Source organism: Rhipicephalus sanguineus, chromosome 1, assembly GCF_013339695.2.
Source record: "Rhipicephalus sanguineus isolate Rsan-2018 chromosome 1, BIME_Rsan_1.4, whole genome shotgun sequence".
NCBI lineage: Eukaryota > Metazoa > Arthropoda > Arachnida > Ixodida > Ixodidae > Rhipicephalus > Rhipicephalus sanguineus.
In genome coordinates, this window is record NC_051176.1 from 49964038 (window position 1) to 49986463 (window position 22426).

The 22426-nt window shown below is 45.8% G+C and overlaps 1 protein-coding gene across 3 annotated transcripts in view; it reads left to right on the plus strand.

The window, feature by feature from the left end:
* LOC119391189 (tRNA methyltransferase 10 homolog A) overlaps positions 1-21976 on the plus strand; it is a 39756-nt gene extending 17780 nt beyond the window's left edge. For 2 of the 3 annotated variants that reach the window (XM_037658869.2, XM_037658865.2), the window contains 4 exons: positions 5512-5583; positions 16497-16643; positions 19223-19328; positions 20563-21976. In XM_037658869.2, the coding sequence (XP_037514797.1) occupies positions 5512-5583; positions 16497-16643; positions 19223-19328; positions 20563-20717 (480 nt within the window). In that variant the 3' untranslated portion in view covers positions 20718-21976. The remainder of the gene's footprint in view (positions 1-5511; positions 5584-16496; positions 16644-19222; positions 19329-20562) is intronic. The other variant, XM_037658876.2, reaches the window with a different exon arrangement.
* Positions 21977-22426: the final 450 nt, after the last annotated feature.

Genomic DNA, 22426 nt, shown 5'->3' on the forward strand with positions numbered 1-22426 from the left:
TCCTCCGCCATGCTAATGTTTAAGTCTATGAACGATTTTAAGCAGAAATGAATGTTTACGTGGCTTGGCTGGACAGGTACCGATGGCTTAGCTTCTCAGCGCTTCAAGAGGGTGCGTTTTGCCGAGTGTGTGTCCTTTTTAGCAGAAGTGAGATTGGCAAGGGCCAACATGCGCGCACTAAGGCCCTCGTATTCAATCCATTTCAAAAGTGGAAGCACGCCCTCGAAGTCTTCGGTGCACATGAAGTCACTAAATATCACACAGCCGCTCATCTGGTAGCCGATAGTTTTCTTCAGACCTTCTCAGGATGTGTGCCCAGTGTTGTTGATCAGCTGGACCATGGCAGGCAAATTCAAATAAGAGAGATCCGAAGGAAGTTACAGCCTATTGTTGAGACAGTTCTCTTTTGCGGGTGGCAAGGTGTGGCTCTCCGTGGACATAGAGACAGTGGTCCCATGGATTCAAGCACAGCCTCCTCTACAAATACAGGCAACTTCAAAGAGCTGCTTCGCATGCGCGCGGATTGTGGCGACACAGATAAAAAAAAAGCATTTGGAAAGTTGCCCAAATAAGGCCTCATATTTTAGTTTATATGTACAAAACCACATTATAGAAATCTCTGCTGCAATCATCAAGGAAAGCCTAGTCGCAAAAGTAAACGCTGCAGGCTGCTTCTCCGTACTTGCTGATGAAACGACGGATGTTGCTGGTATCGAGCAGCTTACTGTTTGTGCAAGGTACCTTAATAAGGATGCGAACGGAATCGAAGAAGTGTTCTTAGGCTTTGTGCCAATTCACGACCAAATGGCCGGGCCCTGGCCGACACCATCATAAGGCTCCTTATAGAAATGGGAATTAACATGCAGCATCTCCGTGGTCAAGGCTACGATGGTGCAAGTTCGATGGTTGACAAAACGAATGGTGTTCAAGCTGCTGTCCGTGAGAAATATCCAGCCGCACTCTATGTATTCACTGCGCGTGTCACTCCCTTTATCTAGTTGTGTGTGCAGCATGCTCCATCACAGACATTCGAAACTGTTTTGGGACTCTGAAGGCGACGTCAGCCTTTTTGTGTAAATCTTCTAGCCGCTCACACGTTTTGCGAAAAGTGATAAGTTTGAGCTGTCCTGAGCCTACAAGGCAGCGCCTTTTGGGACTATGCGAAACGCGCTGGGCCGAGAAGCACGATGCAGTGCTTTCATTTGTGAGCCTCTTTCAGCCGTTGATCGCAGCACTAGAGGAGACTAAGTTTAACGGAAATGGCGAAAGTCCAGTGCAGGCAAACAGTCTAATGTTGGCACTCTTTTCACCAGCGTTCCTTGTAAGCCTGCATGTGACGGAACACGTGTTAGCACTGACTTTGCCACTGTCAAAGAAGCTGCAGACGAGGAGTATCGACATGAGCGCTGCCATTGACGACATAGAAGTGATACAGCAGACAATTGAAAGTGACCGCAAGAACACGAATGTTTCTTTCTCAAAAATATTTGCACAAATGCAGGCATTGGCAGAAAAACTGAATGTGGAGATCACCAGCCGTCGAGCCGGTGTCCGGAAGCAACACCTTGGGAGCAATGCATTCGAAAGCGCGGAACAATATTTTCGCAGAACCCTGTTCATTCCGTTCATGGACCAGTTAAACCAACGGTTCTAAAAGCACAGGGTACTTCTAAAGGACTTTTCATTAATTGTACCATCCGCAATACCATCAATGCAAGATGATCGGGAGCAGAAAGGAGCAGCAAAACTCCTGACCGTTTTTGCGCATGACGTCGGAACGAGGGCTGGTTTTGGAGAACTGCGACTATGGTGGACAAAGTGGGCGAACGAAGCAGCAAACCAGCGCCCCGGTACAGGAACCGATGCCCTCTCTCATTGCGACAGCAGGTTCTGTGCGAATGTGTACAAGCTACTCCTGATTCTAGTCACCCTTCCAGTGACCACTGCCAGCGCAGAGGGAACGTTTTCAAGCATGAGGTTACTTAAGAACGACTTACGCTCCACGATGTCTGAGGAACGCATGGTTGGCCAGGCACTTCTGTACGCCCACAGAAAAAATGTCGACATCAGCGTGTCGGAAGTCATTGACCGCTTCGCTAATCTTCCTCGCCGGGTCAACGTTGTCCTTTGATACCGAGCAGGACAAAAATCAGCGCAAACGAAAGGAAAAGACACTACTGTTCCAGAGTTCAGGTCAATGAGCCCGTAATTCTGACGCAATATTATTGTTCACCACCTTTTAAAGCCGTGAGGATTTTGTACCTTTTAGCAGTTAACACTGTGACCTAATATAAGCATAAGAATACGGGCATCAGGTGGACATTACCAGCCAATCGACAGCTTCACCTTGTTCACTGAGAGGTCGGCATACGCGGCGTTACCAAACAAATTCAACTATTGGGAAGCCGTACTAACAGCATTGTTTGTTACTTTCATTTGTCGTTTTTGTTCTTCATTGCTTTTTGAACTAGAAGCGGCAACCTTCCTTTAAATTGAGTGCACAATAGTGGTTCGCACATTTAAAACAGTTTTGAAGTAGTTTCTTTCGTTATTTCTGCGCTCTTCCTTTATAGTTCTGTTTACATGGTGCGTCCGAGACAGCAGCTTGGCCCAAGGACATATCAGTTGGCCATTATGTATAGTGATCATTGCTTAGTTCCGTTTATTGATTGCATATTTAAATGTACATTTGTGAAGTTTTGCGTAAGCATACTGCGCACTGTTTCCGGTGACTTATATTTTGCCCGTATTCGAGGTGTACTTTCCCATTCTTGCTTTTCCCTGGCCGCATCATTTGTGCAAAAAGATTAACATTTTGCGTAAACAATCTGCATTAAAATCCTGGTTATTTCGTGGACTTCATTTTTTTGTCAGTTCAAAGCTGATGCAGTTCCGAAGTTTACGTGATATTTGCCGTACCTGTTACACACACACACAAACACAAATATTGAAAAGATTGAAGACAGTTATTCCTGGAAAGATTTTGCGGGCATGCCAACATAATATTTTTACGAAAAAACACATTTCTTACTCGTTCTTAACAGAGGGCAGCATTCAAGAAGTGATTTGCAGCATCTAATACAAATTGTCGCTGGTAATACATATTAATGGTAATACCAGTGACAATGTATGTACATGGTAATACATGTACATACCCACGCCGCTTTTGGAAAATTATGAAACCGGACGACAAAACCACAGCCTCTCTTTGTGACACTTCTGGATCCCCAGTTGCCGACTGCGACGTTCCATCCGTCAACTCTGCATTTTGTTCAGTCTTTACTAACGAACCTAACAACGAACTTCCTGATTTTCCGCATTTTGCTTTTCCGCCAATGCCAAAGATTACATTCAATTCAGAGGGAATTGTAAAAGTTATTAACCAATTAAAGAACTCTTCGTCATGCGGTATAGATGGCATAAGCGCCAAAATTCTGAAAAATACTAAACATGTATGTAGTTCCATATTGTCAATCATTTTTCAGCAGTCACCCGACACAGGTGAAGTCCCATTAGACTGGAGAGTTGGGAAGGTCTTTCCGTTCTTCAAGAAAGGTGACCGCTCATTTGCAGGTTACTACCGACCAATCTCGCTCACTAGTGTTTGTTCAAAGATCATGGAACACGCCATCTTTTCTCATGTTGCTACATTTTTATCATCCGTAAACTTCCTTCACCCAAACCAACATGGCTTTCGTAAATATCACTCATGCGAGACCCAACTAACATTATTCCTGCACGACATTCACCTTCATATGGACCGTAACATCCCAATTGACACACTGTTCTTAGATTTTGAAAAAGCCTTCGATAAGGTACCCCACTTCCGTCTCCTTCAAAAAACCTCGCGTCTAAACCTTCATCGGCATGTTTTTAACTGGATTAAAGCATTCCTAACAAACCGTAAACAATTCGTGCATGTTAATGATCACTCCTCCGACCTCTCGCATGTCTTGTCCAGCGTGCCCCAGGGTATCGTCCTAGGGCCTCTTTTATTCCTAATATACATTAACGATATTCCGCTTTCCGTTGAATCTAACATCCGTCTTTTTGCTGATGATTGTGTCCTCTACCGCCCTATAAATAACCCCACCGATGTCTCCTCTCTACAGCATGACCTCTCACGCATTCAGCAGTGGTGTACCACCTGGTTGATGTCCCTTAATGCGAAAAAAACATTACTAATTTCTTTCCATCGTCGCCGAAACCACACGCCGGCTACTTACACAATCAACAACTGTCATATAGCTGCTACTGACTCGATTAAATACCTGCGTGTCCATCTTTCGAGTAACCTATCTTGGGGCGACCATATAAATCACATAATTCACTCCGATAACCGCGCTCTCGGGTACACACGCCGTAACATTTCCATGACACCACCGTCCGTTAAACTACTCGCTTATAACACCATTGTCAGACCAAAACTTGAGTATGCAGCTGCTGTCTTTGACCCCCACCAAACTAATCATATCGAAATACTTGAGTCAGTACAGAACCGAGCAACCAGATTCATTGTTTCAGATTATTCCCGCTACTCGAGCGTCTCCGCCCTCAAATCCCAGTTAAATCTTTCTACCCTCGCTCTTCGTCGTCGTATTGTACGTCTCTGCCTTTTTCACAGATTCTTTTATTCAACCCCGCGTGACAACCACCTCATCCAGCCGGTCCATCGAGGTCATCGCACAAGTCATCCAAATGCTGTGATTCCGCCATGTGCCCACACCACGTCATTTCAGCAGCCCTTCTTTTTGCGCACCACCCGAGACTGGAATGACCTTCCGAACGAAGCAGCAGTCATCCGCGATTTTGCGCGCTTCAATAATGCCATCCAGGAAGCAGACTCAACCACATCCTAACATACACCTTCATCGATACCGCCGTTTTATGACGCCCACCCCTCATGTAAAGTCCCATATGGGACCTTTGAGGATATAATAAATAAATAAATAAATAAATAAATAAATAAATAAATAAATAAATAAATAAATAAATAAATAAATAAACAAACAAACAAACAAACAAATAAATAAATAAATAAATAAATAAATAAATAAACAAACAAACAAATAAATAAATAAATAAATAAATAAATAAATAAATAAATAAATGTTATTCATATACTTAGTCGTTCTAAAAATTCAATGAGGAGGTCGCGCTGCAACGTGAGCCCCCCCCCGAACAAAATTCCTGGCTACGCCACTGCGTGTAACAGATATCTATGTAAACATTCAGGATGGTAGAAGGTGGACACACAAAGCATATGCATTAGCTTATTGGGCACAACATGAGAAACTGGTGTTTTCTCAACATCGCTGCAAACAGCGTACATTCATTCCATTCAACATACCTTCAACTCCATGGTACGCTGTTATGGATTGTTTAACAACATTAAATGCATGTTAGTCAACACACCCTCCTGTAAATTGTTCATTTCTATGCCACCACGAAATGGTAGTCTAGAATTTCCATAAGGCCCCAACCCATTCCCTTTTTTTTTTCCCCTTGCAGTTCTACCTTACTGGCATGGCTGGCTCATTCAAGGACAGTTCCTCCAACATGCATGGCTTTGACAGGTGGGATGTAAGTCGCTGTACTTTTTTTTTTGCTTCACCTTTTGTTCATATTCAGCCCAGCAATGTTCACTTTCTACAACTAGACTGTGCAGTAAGAGTACTAAATAGTGGGAAACACATTACTTTTTAGTAACAGTGACGGGGTCATGCTTGAGGCAATATGACTGACTGACAATTTTCAACTTGAAATGCTTCAGTTTATATGCTTGAACATAGTAACAGATGTTGCCTGAAACGTATTTATTAGGCATGTGCGAATATTCGAGCACTTCGAATATTCAAACAAATGTTACAGTATTCGAATTCGCTTCAAAACTGATTTAAATTATTCTAAATTTCGAAGTATTCGAAATGGACGAATAAGTCGCCGATGGATTTTTTTGGACTCCAAAAATTCAGACTTGATATTATTATTTATTTATTTATTTATTTTTTGCATTTGTTTTCTCGGTTGTCATTCCGCACGTGGATGCGTTGGTGGTGTGTCAAGCATGTTTTGAAGACGTTGTGCGTGTCATTTTCTCTGCCGTTGCGGTTGCTCAGTGGTTATGGTGCTCGGCTGCTGACCTGAAGCACGCGGTTTCGATCACGGCTGCGGCGGTCGCGTTTCAATGGAGATGAAATGCTGGAGGCCCGCGTACTGTCAGTGCAGGTTAAAGAACCCCCACCCTCCACCACCGCATCGTTAAATCCCACAAACCTACCAACCGAGATGTTGTGTGCATCTTTTTGTGTCTGGCTTCAAATTTTATGTACTTGGTGCCATGGGGCCATCTCCTGCCTCCCGCAACGGTCGGCAGCAGCGTTTGCCAACGCACGGACGACGTCACTGCAGCCCAAATAGGACCAAATCTGCTCGTCCCCAAGCATAGCATGAAGCAGGGCATTATTGGAGTTTTTTTTTTAGGCTGCTCCATAGGTCGGCAAACTCACTCATGAGTTGACTCACTCAGACTCAGATTGAGTCAGTCTGTGTAATGTTTTTGTGAGTTTTAGTCCGAGTGAGTCGAGTTGTGTAATAGTTTCGTGAATCTGAGTCCGAGTGAGTCCGAATGAGGAAAATTTTGGTGAGTCTGAGTCCGAGTGAGCCCTGAGGCAAAATATATTTCATGAGTGAGTCTGAGGCCTGTATTCACAAACCAACCTTATCCTTATCTTTTGCCCTCCTTACCTTTTCGGCACCTTAACGCGTTTCATAAACAAACCTTTAGTCGCAATCCAACCTTTCCTTGACCTCATTGCCGTGAAAAGGTGGCGTTCGACAAGGTAGCAAGCCGTCAACTTACAGACCTTCCATTCTTGGATTGTCGGTTTCAACGAGACATCTTATGTCAGAGGCATCTTCAACGGAGGCAGCCAATGCAGGTTCATTAAGGGAAGACCTGGTGACACGGTTGGGACTATAAATCCTTAGAGAGACTTGCCTTGCGGTGAACACATTTGCATCAGACTCCTTCTCGTGTGAGAAAGTGCAATGTCGTTGAGGTTCGCCTACGTAGCCAGTTTGATTACAGTGAGCACGTCATCGAAGCCATAGCTGTGCCAATAATTTGCCACGACATCCCTGCCACAGCTATGGAATGCTCCTTCGCAGCCGAATTGCGAGAGCAAAATTACCGGCTGGCAGACGAGCAAACTGTGCCTCGAGAGTGTGGCGAAAAAGGCACTAGTCTGCTCATAGGATCTGATCAACTGTGGAAGATCGTGAGCGGCGACATCATACGCAGCACAGAAGTACAAGGATTGGTCACGGTCAAGACCACTCTTGGATGGACGCTCCAAGGTCCTGTCACAAAAACGAGCTTCATAAGCGGAACATCCGAGGTGATGATCTGCGTCCTGCGAGTGCAAGCTGAAGAAACTAAAAGGTTGGAGCAAACCATACTGGAGTCCTTTTGGACGTTGGATGCCATGAAAATAGCACCAACGGAAGCAACTCACGGGCACACAGACACCTTGTCTGTTTTCGAGAGTAAGATGGCAAAGATCGGAAAACAGTACCAAGTAGCCGTGCCACGTAAACACCCGGATATCGAGCTACTGCAAGACAACTGCAGCGTCGCACTTACCCGATTACCAAATCTGGTTAAACGTACCTCGAAGCCAGGAGGATTGCTCGAGAGATACGATACAGCGATTCGTCAGTACATTGTTTCCGGCTATGCTGAAGTTGTACTTGACAATGAATCAATGGATGGCCCTGACACAGGGAGGTCATTCGAGAGAACTCACTCACCACCAAGTTCCGCGTGGTCTTTGATGCGTCGTCTCACGCCAAAGGAGAGAGATCTCTGAACGGTTGCCTTGAAACTGGACCGAACCTAAACCCGTGCCTACTGCAGGTTCTCCTCTGTTTCAGACGGTATTTAGTTCCAATGACAGCAGACATTGAGAAGGCGTTCCTGCAAGTCAAGATACGAAAAGAGGACCATGACCTGTTCAGGTTCATGTGGTTTGACAAAAGACCTGATGTCCCTTTGAAGGAAGAAGATATACAGATTTGGTGAATGACCAGAGTACCCTTTTGATCCACAGTTAGCTCATTCATGCTTACGGTGAGGGGACTGGTCCAAGGGGCTCGTTTTCTCTATTATTCACAGCTAATGAACTTGACAGACACTTAAGCCAAGGAAAGCTTAGAGGACATTATTTGTGGTTTCTTAACTTTAGTGTAATGACTCTCACTTAAATGGAAAAGTATTAAAATGGGCGAAAAATCACCCTTTCCATCAGTGGGATCCAAACCCACAACCTTCGAATTACGTGCCCAATGCTCTGCATTGAATTTTTTTCTCTGGGTGTGTTGGCTGTGCATGCCCGAGGTTACTTTCGATGACTTCGGTGAATTCAGACAAACGAGCGTTCCTTGCCACAGGAAGTAGGGCAGCTTTCAAGCTTTACGATACCACCTTGTTTCTTGCCTGGCTCTGGGTACAAAAGCAACCCAGAGAAGTGGCACCTTTTTTACCCGCCGCGCTGCAACATCTTGAAACCTACCCGCAACATGTTGGAAGCTGGGTGCGAGCTATTTCTCGCGCCGATAAACCTCTGAACAAAACATGCAAGACCATTTCACAGTGGTTTAGCCACTTGTACCTTGCTTAGTGCTTTTGAAAGCCTCGGAGCAAAGCGTTGTGAGGCCTTCGTCCAGAAAAGTGGGATGAAAGACAAATTTTAGCAACAGCTTATGTCCATGCTATTCCGTGACCTCTCGGGTGCTTCTGACTACCATGGGTACTGTGTACCATCATCAAAGCAACAGCCTTGTATTACCTGGCAGGCTACGTGTCTTTCAAATTGATGAAAACAATGCGCTGTGAGCTCTGCAAAGAACATGCCCTTGGTAGGCAGGATTCCTTGCCACATGAGGCTATGCTGGTCACTGAGCGCGAATGTGTCAGTGGCAGCCTTGCATACCCATCACGGAAACTGCTTGCATGTAAGCACGTATGGTAGAGCATGCTATCAAGCATACTAGCAAAGGCACATTTTTTTGGGTGGCCTTTTGTGGGATGTGCTGATGCTCTTATAACGAGAGGCACAAACATTGTTGGCTTCACTGTTATAATATTCCCATGCACTTCTTTGCTTATGCCAAATGCTTGGAAAACAGCAGTACCATTGGGACACAGAGAGAGCGCAAGAAAGCTAAGTTAGTTTAAAAAATTTGTTGGCAGCGAACCTACCAACAGAAGCGTAGCCTTCTGTTGGGGGGGGGGGGGGGCATCCCCTGTTTTTCAGTTTTGCATGTGTATATGTACACGTGCACATACAAACACATGCACGAACATACAAAAAATATGGTTGAACCCCAATCCTCCCCTCCCCCCCCCCCCCCCCCCCCCCATGAAAAAAATTTCTGTCTATTGCCTGCTAACAATGCTGTTTATACATGTGTAAATAAAGTTTCATCATTCATTTTACATACCAAGGATCTAGGTTTGCTTTCACAATGTAATATTTTTTGTGATGTCACCATGTTTGAATTACTTGACAAAAGTGCATGAAGGAAAGAAGATGACTTTTAAGGGCTCGTTTTTCTTTGTTAGACACAATATTAATGAGAACTAACAGACAATAATGCCAAGGAAAGTATAGGAGATGTTATTTGTGATAATTGGGATATAAATGTGAAGAAAGCAAAGTGGACGAAAAGATAACTTGCCGCCGGCAGGGACTGAACCTGCGACCTTCGAATAACGCGTCCGATGTTCTACCACTGAGCTACGGCAGCAGTCATCCTCCCGTCCACTTTATAAGGTATATATGTGAATTTAAACCTAGGTGTGTTAGTCAGCGCCGATCGCAGCCATGACGGTGAGTGTGGAACACTCTTTTTCTGCCTTTTTGGCGTCACGTAGCACGTGATCTTTTTACGAGCTGGCAGCTGACCAATAATCCCTCGCATACTACCTAAAGGCATCAAGTCTGCCAGAACGAGACCCTTGCTATGAATGAAAGAATGAAGATGGCTTTTAAGGGCTCGTTTTTCTTTGTTAGACACAATATTAATGAGAACTAACAGACAATAATGCCAAGGAAAGTATAGATGTTATTTGTAATGATTGGGATATAAATGTGATACATTTAGTAGTATATCCCAATTATTACAAATAACATCTCCTATACTTTCCTTGGCATTATTGTCTGTTAGTTCTCATTAATATTGACAAAAATGCAAGTTGCTTGGGGTGTTGGAACAATCCAAATGCGCAGTATCATTTAGCACACTGCAAGGAATTCGAAAACATCACATTCGCGAAGTTGCGAAATTATTATGCATGGGAAATGCTGTGCTCTTGGTTAGACCATTTTTTTTTTCAAGTTAATAGATACACTAGAATTGCTGAAATAAAATGTGTACGTCATTTTTTGTGAAATTCAGGACACGCTTGCCAACCGCAAAAAATTCTTGGTGAATAATTCGAGCATATTGATATAGCAAGCAATGTTTGATTCGTACTACAAAATTTTGTGCCCGTAAATTTCTCCGCCTTTGAGAGATGTTATGTAACCCTGAGTTTTCTACATTTCAAATTCGTATTTTTGGAAAATGCTCAGTTGCCAAACTAGTGTGGTCTTAAGACATGGAAAGGTGCAGGGTGAAACGAGCACGTGGTCATTGCACAAAATGGATGCCTGCGAAGCGTGTACAGGTCTTTTCAAGTTCGTGAGCAATATAACGTGCACAAATTAAAGTACATGTCCAATGTTAACCCTTTGTGGGTTTGCCTATATTGTTCACAGGATGATATAAAAACCAGCTGTGGTATATTCATATACGCTACAAAGAAATAGTATAAAACAAATTTCGTCTAAATCAAGCCAGTAGTTTACTGAAAAAAAAGTGGGACATATATGTCCCACTGACTCATGAGAGTGTTTTCAAAACGTGGGACAGCACTGTCCCACTGTCTCATGACGGCACCATCTCGAGACTGCATCAACGGGTATTTGGGATGGCAACGGCCGAAACAAGTGGCGCAGAGTAGCACTTCACAAGTTGTGCTGAGGAAAGTTGCGCTGACATTATTTCCAGCAGTAGAACACCACCTGCACCTGCGACTCTTGTGAGCCTTCATAGCGCCGTGTTCTGTTCCTGTAAAGCTTACTTCACCGCATGCACCAACCATTTTTTTTGTCCATTTGCCTGTCCTTGCTTTGGCTGTCGAAATTTTCTAGTACTGCTGTTGTCCCTGCATATGTGCTGACTTTTCAAGAGTTACATGATATCAAGAAAAATATTTCCACGCACGAATATTGCCACGTACGTTTCTTATCACTTTTGCTGCATTCGCCCACAAAGGCTGTCGGCAACGCTCAGCACAAACCGCGCCGCATTCTTCGAGAAGCTTCACGATTGTTGTAGATGATTTTGTTAAGATTACAAAGCTCGCAGGATAAGTCTGGTTATTGATGGTGACTCTCGCCGTGCAGACACCAATCGGCGTTATCAGATGACCTTCAGCGGTCCGGATCTCGGGGCCTTCCCAAGCAGTCTTAACTTTCTTCATCTTTGCTGCGAACGGCCCACTGATGACGGAATAATCGGCTCCAGTATCGACGAGAGCGGTGACGTTGTGGCCGTCGAGCAGAATGTCGAGGTCGCTAGTCCGCCGTCTTGCGTTGCGGTTATGTCGCGGTGTCGGGTCACGGCTACGTCGGTTTGCACCGCTGCTTCCGCATTGCGTTGTCAGGTCTGCTTCCGGTCGCAAAGTTTCGTCTTCAGGACGTCGTTCGGCGTGCGGCGGGGGCTCAGAACATCGTCGCGGCGTCGTCGTCGACGGCGGAGGATCTTCAGCATTTCGTCGTTCAGCAACCGCACCTCCATCGTTTGCTGCCCTTAGTTTTCCGGATACGGGCTAGGCGACCGGCTCCGGTTTGGGTCAGTGTACTGCCGGCGGTGCGGTGACATGTAGCGGCCGGGCGACGGGGAGCGGGAAGGTCGTCGTTCTTGCCACTGTGTTCCGTTGAGGTAGTCGTCGATGTCGCGAGGCCGTTCGCCTGGCTGCGGGCGCGGCGCATTGACGGCGAAACCACGTAGCCCCATCTGTTGGTACTGGCAGCGGCGGTACGTGTGGCCGGCCTCCCCGCAGTGGTAGCAGAGCGGTCGGTTGTCGGGGGCACGCCAAACGTCGGTCTTTCGGGGTGTGTAGCATTGGCCTGTAGGCGGGCGGGATGGCATCGGAGGTGGCGGCGGAAATGCGGCGGCACGGGTCGTTGGTGATTGCGTGGATTGGCGACAGCATGGCGTGCAACGGCAGCATAGCTCATCGCTTCCGGCTCAGGTTGCGACGGTGCAGCAACTCCTAGAGAATGCTGAAGCTCCTCGCGAACGACGTCGGCTATGGAATGGACCTGGGGTTGCGATGCAGGAAACATCCTTCGCAGCTCTTCGCGTACGACCGCCCTGATCGTCTCACGTAGGTCGTCGGAGCCCAGCGCATGCGCTTCCCCGTAGTTCGTCGACGGCATGCGGCGGTTGTACTGCCTAGTGCGGATTACTAGTGCCTTTTCGATTGTGGTGGCCTCCGAAACGAATTCCGAGACCGTCTTCGGCGGGTTGCGCACAAGTCCGGCGAAAAGTTCTTCCTTCACTCCCCGCATCAGGAATCGAACTTTTCTTCGGACATGGCGGGGTCGGCATGGCGAAAGAGGCGAGTCATTTCTTCGGTGTACAGTCCGATGTTCTCATTGGGGAGCTGTACACGGGTCTCGAGAAGGGTCTCAGCCCTTTCTTTCCGGATGACGCTCGTGAAGGTGTCGAGAAATCCGGTGCGAAAGAGGTCCCATGATGTTAGCGTGGACTCTCGATTCTCGAACCAGGTCCTTGCGCCATCCTCAAGGGCGAAGTAGACATGGCGTAGCTTCTCGTTGCAGTCCCAGTTGTTGAACGTGGAAACCCGGTCGTATGCCTCCAGCCAGCTTTCTGGATCCTCGCATGGTGATCCGCGGAATGTCGGCGGCTCCCTCGGTTGGTGCATGACGACCGTTGTAGGTGCCCCAGCGGCTGTTGTCATTGTGGCTGTTGTCTTCTTCGCTGTGATCCTGGTCTTGTCCGGTAGGGGTTCGTATTGGGGGGGTAGTCCTTTCTGCCGGCGGCTGGTTCGAGGATCCGGGTTGTCCTTAGAATCGTCTTCTTCGCGGCTTGGGCTTGGGTCAGCGCTCCGCGGTGGCGTCCGGATCATGAAGCAGCACCTCCACCAGATGTCACGCTGTCGTGACGTCGACGAAGACAGCAGTCGGCCTTTGCAGGGTGAAACTGTTTATTTGGCCGAACTTGTGGCCGGAAAATAAGAACTAGAACTACAGCAATACACGCTGTACAATGATAGCGGCGAACAGGGCGTCGTCCGTCGATCAACTGACAAGCGGTGAAATGCGTCGGCTTTTATACAGGCGCTATCGAACTTTCCAGCGATATCGCTGGTGGTTGCGCAATCTCTAGAATGGGCTCGAGCGTTCGCGTCTTGCGCGCAATCTTAACAAAATCATCTACAACAATCGTGAAGCTTCTCGAAGAATGAGGCGCGGTTTGTGCTGAGCGTTGCCGACAGCCTTTGTGGGCGAATGCAGCAAAAGTGATAAGAAACGTACGTGGCAAACGTACGAACTCTCAGAGGCGCCGAGCTCGACCCGAGGTCGTGCATGTGGTGCGCCTTAAACCGTACTATGCTCGTTAACGCACCTGAGGACTCTAATGTTTGTCTGCTTAGTTTTCTTTAGTATTGCATGTATTCATGTTCTGTATTTAAGCATCGGGACGATGCTTTTTCAGAGGGGGGCATTGCCACGTACGTTTCTTATCACTTTTGCTGCATTCGCCCACAAAGGCTGTCGGCAACGCTCAGCACAAACCGCGCCTCATTCTTCGAGAAGCTTCACGATTGTTGTAGATGATTTTGTTAAGATTGCGCGCAAGACGCGAACGCTCGAGCCCATTCTAGAGATTGCGCAACCACCAGCGATATCGCTGGAAAGTTCGATAGCGCCTGTATAAAAGCCGACGCATTTCACCGCTTGTCAGTTGATCGACGGACGACGCCCTGTTCGTTGCTATCATTGTACAGCGTGTATTGCTGTAGTTCTAGTTCTTATTTTCCGGCCACAAGTTCGGCCAAATAAACAGTTTCACCCTGCAAAGGCCGACTGCTGTCTTCGTCGACGTCACGACAGCGTGACAATATCCGCAATTACGCTGAGGGATGAGCGTGGCAATTTCGCAGGGTATTGTGTTTTGGTGCATTTATCGGTCAAATTATTGCGCAAATTTACAAAAGAACGTGATGACTGCAAGCTAAAATCGCCTCTCTGAAAAACCAGAAAAAGAGGAAATTATCCGATGTTTCGATTGGTCTTTCTATCTGAAGAAGAGAAAAATTTAGAACCTATCATAAAAAAATTTGTCGAAATTAAGTGCCATTTTAACACTACTTCGGCCCTTCAAAAGTGTGGTAAAAGATTTTTCCTTGAGAATATGAAGACTTAGGTAAGATATGAGTGACTTATCGTTGCGCTAATTGCAACGGGTGATGTGGGAGAAAATTCTTCCTGCAGATGGAAAAGTGGGACAGATTTGTCCCATTATCCCTCAAAGGGTTAAGTAACTGGAAGACCAAGTACAGTGTTCGCGCAATTCTCATTCGGGCGTACGCAAAGACTCATGCAAAACCCTTCGTGCTCCTAGTGCAAGGCCCTCGCTCTCCTAGTGCAAGGCGCGATTGCAGCACTGTGGTGGTCGGTGCGGCGACAGGCCGCCTCCCCCCTGCACGCGCCGCGAGGAGATACAGAACTGAAAAAGTATCTATAAACATTAACCTAGGTAGCATGCAAGGGCTTATTGGTCAGCTGCCACCTTGTGCAAAGATCACATGCCCCGTGACTCCCTCTGGCAAAAACACAGTGTTCCACACTTGCCGCCTGGGCTACGAGTGGCACTGTCTAACACTCCCAGGTATTAAGCACACATAAATATCCTACAAAAAAGTGGACGAGGGAGCACCATCCGTCGTAGTTCAAATGGTAGAGCATCAGATGCATAGCTTGAAGGTTGTGGGTTTGGATGCCTCTGACGGAAAGGGTGATTTTCCGTCCACTTTAAGTCCTTTCAATTTAAGTGAGAATCATTACACTACAGTTCAGAAACCACAAATAATGTCCCCTATGCTTTCCTTGGCTTAATTGTCTGTCGGTTTCATTAGTTGTGTGTGTGTGTGTATGATATATATACATATACAGTAAAACCTCGGTGATACGATCACAGCTCATACGAATTTCGGGGTGATACGAATTTTTCGTTGGTCCCAGCCAAGGCCCATTGGCCTGCAATGTAATAGAGTATGGTTGTTGCGAACTGATTTTCACCCAGCGACGTTTGATACGAACGTACGCTACCGCCCCAGGCACGAAAAGGTGCTGACCGCGCTGTCGCGGAAGACGCGCCAAACACGTGCGAGCGTGGGAACGCAAGCATAGGCATGCACGCCGCATCGCCAAATTCCCAGAATCACGGTGTAAGAAAAACACTTTTTTTACGGTCAGAATAAGCCTTCAGAGACGCGTCACGGCCTCCGAGTTCATGTGCGCGAATCTTTGAGGCTCTTATGTGCCTCCGTGTGCCTTCGCGTTTAGATTAAAGAGGACATTAGCGCCATGCTTTTCTTTTTCTAACCCGTCGACGCGGGCTGCTGTCGTACTGTGTTTACACGTGCCTGCCTCGTGCATCAGACATCCTAAGAAAGGTGGACGAGGACCGAAAGAAGGCGAGGACGGTCCTGGCAAAGGAGTCAGGCCTCACAACATCAACATGTGCGACCACTGAGGTCGCACTTGTGCGGGCACGGCCATAAATCTCCCATAAAACATCCCCAACACCTCTGCAATAGCAAAATCATAACACAGGATCGTGGTTCTGCAATTTTGTAGCCTTGATTCATTGCGTCAAAGCGCTTCTTTCCTTACTTTTGCTGCAGCACTCTGCTGTCTTGCAAAAAAAGCATACTAAAATTTGGAAGGGGCTACTGCTGTCGCGGGTGACAACGCACCTGGTTCATTAATTAAATGAATTGGGCCGTATATTTATGAATGAATGAATATGAGCCGTATATTTGTCTATTATGATTGCTGACATCTAAAAACTTAACTGACAATCATTCAGGGTTCTTCCTGACGTTGCTGCGGCCCTGAAAAACAATAAATGAAAATGTACGCCGGCTTTCTTTTGTTGCATGCTAATTTTCCATGCTTTCAGGTGATACGAATTTCGGGTGATACGAATATTTTTGGTAGTCCCGTGAGATTCGTATCATCGAGGTTTCACTGTATTGTGTGCCACCAATGGATGATGCTGTTCTGTGTACTTGGTACTTAACACATAAGGCTGTGTGCTCCATTATCATTGGACGTGTAATTTCTTGACAGGTGCATGCATCAGATGATGACCACATAAGCTGCTTTGGCAAAGAGAATGTTGTCTACCTGTCCAGTGAGTCGGAGAATGAGCTACACAAGCTTGAGGAAGACAAGGCGTACGTCATTGGGGGTCTTGTTGACCACAACCGCAACAAGGTTTGTCAGCTGCTTGTCTGGTTTGCCCCACAGTGTAAGAAATACTTTAGGAGAGCGAATGACACAGAGGGAGCGCTTGTTGGGGAGAGGCGGATTAAGTTTTCGTTTTCCGCGTGCCGAGAGATTGTGCACCGGACTGAGGACCATGGCGGGCTGCTGGCAAATTCCACAATACACCTTCGGCACGTGGATTTCAAAATTTGAAAAAACCGAGTTATCGCGCGATATTGACCACGTGACTCGTCGCACGAACGGCCCGTTTCGCCGCTCGTCACTGTACAGTGCATTTTCGTGCATATGGGGTTTGGCCTTCACAGTCCACGTGCTACGTTAGCCGTGCAGTGCGCGCACTTGTTCCTGTTACTCCCGTCGCTTTTTGAGCTCGTGTTTGAAAATTTCATAGTGGCCAAGTGTTTTTGCTCTGCGGAAAAATGGGCTAGTGCGTTGTGCCTGTGACTGAGATTTACTTAAGTTTTGCAAAAGCAAGGAGCCATAGGACCGGGACGCTCCTTTAATAAAGTGAAACCAACATTGGCATGCATTTGTTTAATTCTAGTTGCGAAGTTTAATGTCAAAGGTCTTCAGAGTTGCAGATCTGGTGTGGCATTTTGAGTTTCTGTATTAATATTGATTACTAGGGATTCCTAGGTGCACGAGAAATCAAAAGAAACGGGATATTTCTGCATTCTGCTCGTTTCAAAATGTAACTGCCGCGGTAGTGAACGTTTGACAAATGGACGTGCTTCGCCTCAGCGACCGTATCAGTTGACTGAACGTGATAAGAGGGTGCTATTTCTTGTACTAAATACTTCAGGCACCGTTGCATTTGTCACATTTGCTATATGCACACTGGTTAACTGGAAGAGCTGCAACCGTGGGTGCAGGCTCCGGCTGCTGTGCACACGGTGGCGTTGCGTCCGCTCGGACGGGTCATAGAGTGTCTCGATGCGTGCGGTCATCAAGGCAGCCTACCGGGTTGAAGTTGGTAGTGCCATCTCTCTGGCTGCTTGCGAAGCCGAACGTAGTCGCGCAGCGGGTAGTCCTGGCATTCTCTCACCTAAACTATTTCTTGCACCATGGTTTGCACACACCAATGTGCCTGCTTTTTACAGCGGAAGCTGTTATCAGATCACAGCGGCAGTGGGGTAGTTGTCCACCGCCGCCGCCCGTAAGCGCTATCCCCTGAAATAAGACAAAAATGAATTGAGAAAAATAATTCTAGAAACGTCGGCCACTCTTACTATCATCATCAACCAAGCATTAGCACCGCTAGCAGTGGGTAAGGTTCTTTGCCGTCAACCTCGCTTTTCAAGATGAAGTGATGGCGTCAACCTGGCCGACAAATACCACCGGTAGTGGCTGTTATTCTTTGTTTCCACCCACCACTTACCTAGCCATTGGTAGGCAGCCATCCTTCAATAAACCCAGTTGTTAGTCTGCGCTCGTTTGTCTCACTTGTTTTTTCGTGTCTCATCCCACCGCACAGTTTGACCAAAATGGAAAAGGAATTGTGTTAACATGTAATATAGTGTTGTAGAAGAGTAAAATAACAACCAGGCATCACACAATGCGAATTGCACAACGAGTGGGTTGTTGTATGCTTCCACACCATTATAAAAAGCTAAGCCATAATACTTCATCGTCATCAGCTACAGCACAAATGAAGTGCACGTAATGCCTTATAGATGTGTAGCGGGTGCCTCCCTTATCTGCAGAATGACGAATAATGGCGTAGTGGGTGCTTCCTTACTTCATGAAAGTTACGGTAGTTTATGGCGTAGTGGGTACCTTGCATGTGTACTTGTATTAGTTGCCCCAAGAAAGTCTACAATGGGCTCTGGAAAGGCCGCCCTTCCAGCTTTCACTGTGACTGTGCTGCGTGTTCTTTGCAGGCCTGGTGATTTTTTAACAACGAAGCTGTTTAAGCTGGCCATAAAAACTTTGGTGTGTACCAAAACTATCATCATCATGAATAGGTGTGTGCCAGAAATGCATAAGCACCACACATCGCATGCAAAGAATAAGCAGCCCACTTGTGTATTTCAGACAACTTGCTATTTTTCCTGACCAGATTCTGCTTTGACGCACCTTGATTGAAATTTCATCGCTTCCTCATAGCGGGTAGTTCCAGTCTGACATAACAAAGTGGCTGCAGTTCCTGTGTGCCCAGCACGCTTGGTTTCTATATCTGGGCCTTAAACCGATTACGAATATCTCTAATTATGTGCAGTTTATGTGATTTGTCAAAAATGGGTGTGCCACAAATTGTGACGGCATACAACTTTTCTATACGAAACAAGTGCCCTCAAATTAATATTTAAAAGTTAATTATCATTTTTTTAATTAGTCATTACAACATGACTTTAGCTGCAGCAAACTATTTCTGCCTTGATGTAAAGGTTGTGTGTAAAGACGACAGGTACCCGACTGTTGTAGTACGTTTATAAAAATTTGTATTGTATCAGAAAAACACCCCGTATGTCATGCATGGTACTTGTGTGCAAGTTGTGACAGCTACATTGCGCAGGATTTTTGTTCAAGAATGCTAATATTTTATTCTTTCATTCTTGATTGTTCAGGGCTTGTGCCACAGGCTGGCTGCAGAACAGGGTGTGGAACATGCTCGGCTGCCCATAGGCAACTGCCTCGTTATGAAGACACGCCAAGTGCTCACAATTGACCAGGGTGAGTTAAATACATTCAAGCCATGTCTGTCATCGGAACACCAAAGAACGAGCATTGCTTGTGTTAGTTTTTGTGGTGCAAAGCCAGCCCACTGATTCTGCCCATGTGTATGCCAACCACTTGTGTTCATTAGGCTTATGTTGGTTTCTGGGCGCCGAGTTGGACACTGACGTCATGGGCCCACAAAGCTGTGAGGCACACAGCGCTGCGTCGTCTGCTCTCACATGTGCGCATGAGCAACTGCCTGATGCTTTCAGCACACTCAAAAATTCCCTGATAGAGAATTTTAATGTGTACGGCATTTCGGTATACGCAGGGGTGCTTGCAGAATACCGAGTTGCCAGACGATGGCACCAACACCTTGTGACGCTTCGGACAACCACAATTGCTTGGCTGGCAAGTGCTTGGCTATAAACAATTTGGGTAGTTTAAATAGGAAATGGCTTAATCCTACAGGGCAATTGAAGGCTGACTTACACAGTTATGACATGCTTTTTGTATTCTGTAGGCCTCAAAAGTTTCATGCGTCAATTGATCTGGGTGGCGGAAAATAATCTTTGTCTGAGCAAATTTTGCGGTGCACCCGCATTCTTGGCATTGTGTTGCCAAGTGTGAAGAAGAGCACGCATTGCCTTTTAAGGGCATTTTGGTGCTCCCTGAGGCACACGTTCACTCGCCGCCCCGACTGTCCTATGTGCAGTGGAGGCATGAAGACAGACAAGCACCTCCAGTTTGCATGCACTGTTCCTCTCTTTAAGAATACCTATTCTTAAATATTGCTTTGTGTCTCAAACTTGTTGCTCTGATAGTATTTTAGTAGCACTTTAGGAAAGTGAAAGGAATCCATACATTTTGCATTATTAATAGAGTTACAGTAGAGCAGATGCTGGTGTTGTAACACAACCTAGATGTAGCAGCATTGTGCATTGGAAGCATATTTCTTTTCTCTACAGAAATTAGGGTGGTGCTCCTTTTCTGTGGTACTGAGAGTTGATTCTTATTGCACTTTTATTCTTTAGAGCCTCTGGGGTGAATATTGAGGATTGTCTTCTGCAACAATCCTCAATATTCACCCCAGTGGCTGCAACTTGCTACGAATGTTTTTGCCTTTGTAGCAAAAGTTAATATGTATATGTGACTCACTACTTTTTCCAACATAATGTGCAACAAATAATGTAGCCATTACATTTCCTAGTGTGCTAAAGCTAACGCTTTTTGTTCGTTGTCCTTGCAGTGTTTGCTATCCTGCTTAACAAGACCCAGGGGATGTCTTGGACAGATGCTTTGTTGGCAGCCATCCCTCAGCGAAAGGGTGCTAAGGCATTGGATCAGGAATCCAGTTCGTCTTCACCACACAACAGTGACAATGACGAGCAGCAGGACTCCTGAGAAATGTTTTGGTTAGGCTTGTGTGAATAGTAAATTTTAGGTTCGAAGCAAATTTGAAGTGTACAGTGACTTGGTCGAGTAATTTTGAATCAAATTCGAATAGTATATATCACATATTATAAAGAAAAATGAGCATATTCGTCATGCCCCAACTAACCTGCACAATATTTTTTAAAACTGAAACAAGGCATGTGCAGATGTCATTCTTTTTGGTTCAAAGGGAAGTGGAAGCAACTTTGAATAGTAGCGGGATTTGACTTTCAGTAGAATGCAAGTGATAACCTGTAAAATACGTTGCGTTTTACAATTTACTATACTTAGAGCATGTAAGCAGGTATAACAAGCTTCTAAACGTAAAAAAACAATGAATCGACGTGAGGGTAATATCAGAGTCCTTCAGTGCTTTACTGGTCACGAAACTCTTCCATAACGCTATCGGAAGCGCTCCTAGCACCGCAGCTGCCGCACAGCAGCGCTAGGAGCGCGCGGGGGGCATTTAGGAGGGCTTCGCTGCATAAAGAGAGCTGGGGGCCGGAGGAATCCGGCGGCATCGGCGTTCAGTTTTCCTTGTTTTTCTAAATTTGTGCAACTGCCGCCTGTGGGAAATGTGTGAGGACATATGGATGGTGTACATGAGCAACGATGTTGAAGGCTTGCTGTGTACCGGGTTGTCGCTCCGGCTACAGAGGTATGAGCGGAAAGGTGTAGTTATTTAGTGTGCCGAGGGACGGCGATGAGAGAAATTAATGGAAATGTGCAGTACCACGACAGGAAGCTGGTGGATTTACCTTCGATTCTGAACACGTTAGAGTGTGCGAGAAACATTTTGATGCCACCGACTGCTTAAATATCGTTTGTTACTTCACTTGTAACACCGACATTATTCGAACGGACGACTTCATAGTGACTGGAGAAAATGTGTCTTTGCTACGTGAGAAGGCAAAGTTGTGGGCCGGCGCTGTGTCTTTCGCAGCTTGTTGGTTTTTTAGGTTCTTTTCAGCTTATTAAGTGTGTTGCATTATTTCCTTGTTTGCCGTTGTTAAAGGCATTTTTTCTTCTATTTTTATTGACTGATGAATGTCAACTAAGCAAAACTTAAAAAAATTTTATATTGTACATCAGAGTTCGCTTTGTTTTTTTGCAATAGCTTGCTCCCTTCATGTACTTGCCTTGCAGTGAGTTTTCCTATGTTAGGAAAATGTCGCTCATAGCTTTCTGTTTTCTGAGGTATTTTTCCAATAAAAGTTATTCTGTCTTTCTCGTTCAATCGTTGTATTCTTGCTTTATTTACTGTAAATTAGTGTCTTGACAGTGAGATGTTCTCAAACATGTGCATTGAAATAAGCAATTTATAGTGAAGTATGGACGTAATGAGTGTTTCCTCAGCTTGACACGTTTTTGGGTATTTTGCCTAAAATACCCAAATATGTTCTCAATAATTTGAAAGCGCAACAGAACTCTGCTTGTAAACACATGTGTTTATTTTCTCTAGATTAGTGAAACATGGTTTCGTTACACTTAATCAAGTCTCCCCTGTGCAGTCTTTATTAAGAAAATCGTTGCATCACGCAGTGGAGACGTATTCCGTCTAAGCAGTCAAAGGAACGCATGTTGTGATTTGTGAAGGTGCCGCCAGCGCAAAGATTGGAGATACCCGAGTGCCCTTGCAACTCTGCACAATGTAAAATGCGACACACTTTCTCTCATGC